This window comes from Quercus robur, chromosome 9 (genome assembly GCF_932294415.1).
Source record: "Quercus robur chromosome 9, dhQueRobu3.1, whole genome shotgun sequence".
NCBI lineage: Eukaryota > Viridiplantae > Streptophyta > Magnoliopsida > Fagales > Fagaceae > Quercus > Quercus robur.
Genome location: NC_065542.1, coordinates 41,865,578 through 41,869,945, shown reverse-complemented (window position 1 = coordinate 41,869,945; position 4,368 = coordinate 41,865,578). Strand labels below are relative to the sequence as shown.

Below are 4,368 nucleotides of genomic sequence, written 5' to 3'. Positions count from 1 at the left end.
TGGACATGGGTCAGGGTTTGATTTGTTCTATCTTGATAGAAAGATTCATGAAATCATCTCATTTAAAACGTAAAATGCCCTCATAGCAGACCCAAAATGAATAGCAAGAGCAGATTTAAAATTACAGTCACAAGCAAGTTATGCTATGTTCTTTGGTATTATCTGGTATTGCTAACAAAAAAACAAGTCTGTTTCCCTCTTGAAAATGCCAAGGGTGTGCACCCCCCTGAATTTTTTTTATTTTTATTTTTATTTTTTATTTTAATGACCCTAGGGTTAATTCTAACACAGTATAAGGTATAGGTTATGAAACCCTGCTGCTTGCACGGTTTGGCTGGTTCTTTGAGTCCTGCTCATGAGAGCAACTGTAGTAGATTTTCTTATTGGATTTGGATAGCCTTGGTATACAGCTATGTATGTTTAGAATGATATTATGTTCTGTCACATGACATTTGTCAAATTTTGATTCGGGTTTTGATTTTTTAAAGATAAGGGTGGGGTTTAATTTTGTGAAATCTTTGTGAATACATGGCTACAAATGTATAATCAACTTTGGTACTAATAGCCTCAAGCTTTTCATGTCAGTAAACCTTGTCTTTTCGGCTGCTTTGTTTTGCTTTCCGTAGAATCCGGTGTCGCATCACCTTTTATCTTCAGGTGGGCTTATTTTGCGGATTGAAAAAAAAATTTCAAAGATTTAAGAAGTTGAAAATTTGAAAATTTCTGCGTGTTTTAGAGGTATTGTTGCACGCTGTAGTGGGTGCAAGTGCAACCGTGCAAGTCTAATTTATTTTATCGATAGTTAGGGAAGGGTTAAGTTTCAAGGCTTTTGGTGTAAGTCGAAGGTGGTTAAAATTGATATCTAACATAGGAGTGGTTGATTATGTTACATATTGGATTATAGAATTAGATTGAAGAATAATAGATCCTATTTTTCGTTAAAAAAAACATTGATAATAGACCCTATTTTTCGTTAAAGAAAACACTGATAATGATTATGCATATTAAATAATCATAACGAATTATTAATGAAATTTTTTTAAATTAAATATAGTGTTTATTAGTACTTTGTTAGTAATTTATTTTAACTTTAGAGATACGTTTTATTGAAAAAAAAAAAAAAATTATAGATACGCTTTATTGGAAAAAACAATTATCTACAAATTCATTAATCAGTAAACAAGTACCAAACTGCCAAATGGTAAAGCAAAGGAAAATGTTTTTCAAGTTCCAAGTTGCTATACAATAATAAGTTAAAATTAAATATATATTTCATGTTTTCAGAAATAGTTTTAAAAACTGAACTAAAATAGTTTAAACTAAAATTTGCAAGAAAAAAAGTGCGACCAAACTATTAAGGGAACATGGTGATGTAACTCAATTTGTATCACATGCATATTAAGGGTCATTCTACTGTACCCACCTATTTTTTTAGAGGGTATGGTACCCACCCAAATCTTAGCCGCATATTTTTATTGATTCAATCCAGACCATTTATTTAGGTTTAATAGTAAACCTGATACCGGTAGAATAGGTAGTGTATAAAATCAAAACAAAAAACCAAAGGAAAAGAGAGACACGAGATAACGAAAGTCGGTTAAAAGAAAAAAAAAAAAAAAACGGAGAATGAAAGACAGAGGTACGAAGAAGCAGATCGTCCATTGCAAGCTGTGCCACTGCCATCATGAACACTCACCATCCACCTCCTTTATATCGTCCGCCACTGCCATTGGTGAGAATTTTTTTTTTTTTAGTATTTGAGAATCTGTTTTTCTTTCTTTATTTATTTGATTTGGGTATTTTCTTAGGTTAGCTTTGATCTAGGTATTTTAGTATTGAGAAGCTAGGTCTTCTGTAAGAATTGGGTTTTTTTTTTTTCTTTTCCTGTTTTTGGGTTAATTTGTTTGGGTATTTTAGCTTGATTTAGTTTTGGTATTTTTTGGGTTATATGTTTGCTAGTTACCTGTGATGATTTGGGGTCATTGAAGAATTATAAAATGAGATAATTTATGTGTCGTTTCCTTTTCTTAATTGAATATGATGCTCACCATTTCTATGCGTGCATCTTTCCATGAATCAAATGGTTTAACTTAGTTATCTAGTCCAACACTGAAGTGTATTTTTATAATTCAAATTGTGCATTGAAAATGGCTTCCCCAAATCACTGTATATAATACTAGCTAAAGAGACATTGAAAATTTAAACCAGATTGAATGTACTATCTAAAAGGGCTAGGGGCAATCATAGAAAAATGCTTGCCATCTGAAAGCACAATGCTCTCTTTATCATCTTAGTTGTGAGGGATACCATTAAGAGTTTAAAAGGTTCATTAAACTAATATAATTATAGAGTATTTTGTGTTGCGTGATATATTTTAAATTTCCATCCTTTACTACAGAAATGTTGAAAACAACAAATTTACTGGATGGAGTCCGGACCAATTGAAAGAAATAAACTTAGAGTGAGTGTTCTGTTCAAATTACTCTTATTTATGGATGCAATTTTTAAGAAGTTGTTTCTTTGACTTTATAATTATCTTTAATGAAGATCTGGAGGTAATTCCTGGTCATCTAGAGGAGCTCATCCTCCTCCTCCTTGTACACCACATGTTCTTGATCAACACACTACTAAAAAACATTCTGGAGGTAAGTCTGTCATGAGTGGAGCAGCAATAGTTGGAATAGCTTTGGGTGTACTGGCAGCAATTGGGGCACTAATTGCACTATTTTCAAGAAGAAAGTCATCTCCTTCCTCACATTTCCTTGATGAAGAGAGATCTAGCCAAAGTAGATCATTTAGTCCTCTTGCATCTCAGGAATTATCCAAAGACTTGCCTACCGGCATAAGCAACGACTTCAATGGTAAATTTTCTTTATTCTGCATTCTTTTGTAGGGAGCTTACTGTAATTGTTTTAATAATGTTGCAAACATAAATTTCTTATTAGGCCTTAAATTTTCCTCTTTGCTTATTCAGATTTGTCCCGAAAAAAAATTCTAGAACATCTGTAGCATGATATTGCACCTTCATTAGTAAAAAGGCTCTGGAATAGAAAGTGTATGCCATGCCTATCCATGTAAGGTCTATGATATTCGGTGTAGATAGACTTGTCATTAACTAAATATTAATTAGTCTATTTGTGGCTGGCATATCTCCTTTGTCTATGCATTCTTTAGGTTGTCTTTCGATTACTTGATCAAAAGTAGTGCATTGCTGGCCATTCGATGTCTAGTTCATCATTCTGTAATGTTTGATTGATATTTCTTAAGATGGTTATTTTATTTTTGTTGTATGCCTGGTAAATGTGGACTTCGCCTTGTAATCTAACTAACTAGATATTATACTAGTGACAGGGCATAGGTCAGTGGATTCATTTGCTTCAATTGATATAAAGACCTTGCAAAAGTCTCCCTCAGTTGGTTTTAAGCTTCCACCTCCTGAGTTTAAGCAAACTTATAATGACAATGAGTTCGCTAACCTTCTGAATGCTAGAAAAAGCACCTCCATTCGTGCTACATCCTACTCTTTGGCAGATTTACAACTTGCTACTGCTAATTTCGCGTCAGGCCACCTTCTAGAAAAAGCATCTCATTTTATAATTGAAGAATTACCTATTATTGGGATACGAAGGAGCAATACATCAAGCCATTAGAGACTAACTATGTTTCAAATTATGGTATGTGAAAATGTGGAAAATATAAGCTTCCTAATTGAATTGAATGATGGAATTCTTCAGAGGCAGTGGCAAAGAAAGTGGACTTGGATTTTTGTTTGATGTTCCTATTGTAGGGTACTTTGTAATTTTTTTTTCTCAAAAAAATAAAATAAAATAAAAAGAATTGAAATTTGTGTCACATAAGAGCTATAAATTTTGTTTGACGTTTTGAATCTCAAAACAGGACAGAAGTAACTTGATGATGACACATATTTTGATTTGCTAGTTTGTTCCTTTAAATTTTTGTGTAAAAGACATATTTTGGATACTTTATCGTCTCTCTTAATATATAACTTTTTAGTTAAGAACTTTGAAACAATTTTTTAGTTTGAGATTTTAAATGTTGTGAAAAAAGTCATGCATTAGGGTTCTCTCTTTCTATTGATATAGAACATTTTAGTTGTCAATAGTTGGCAAGACATTTTTTTAGTTGGTTATGATGACAAATTTTTAATCATCATCTTGTCAATTGGATTATCAATGGTTTTTTCATTACCTTATGTATTTCAGGGGCATTTCAGTAATATTTTAGGTTTGGGGGGCATTACAGTCATTTTATAGGTTTTAAGTGTATTTCAGTCTTTATTTTAGGTTTCAGGGTCATTTCAAAGTGGAGAGATATAAAGATTAAAGCAATTAAAAGAAGACAATGCCA

The 4,368-nt window shown here is 32.3% G+C and overlaps 1 protein-coding gene across 1 annotated transcript; it reads left to right on the top strand.

Annotated features, from left to right (window-relative positions):
• The first annotated feature begins 2,400 nt into the window (after positions 1-2,400).
• Positions 2,401-3,852, top strand: LOC126698449 (protein STRUBBELIG-RECEPTOR FAMILY 5-like). The gene is made up of 3 exons (XM_050395669.1): positions 2,401-2,461; positions 2,548-2,861; positions 3,352-3,852. The coding sequence occupies exons 2-3, from the start codon at positions 2,657-2,659 to the stop codon at positions 3,648-3,650; spliced, it is 504 nt and encodes a 167-aa protein (XP_050251626.1). The 5' UTR covers positions 2,401-2,461; positions 2,548-2,656; the 3' UTR covers positions 3,651-3,852.
• Positions 3,853-4,368: the final 516 nt, after the last annotated feature.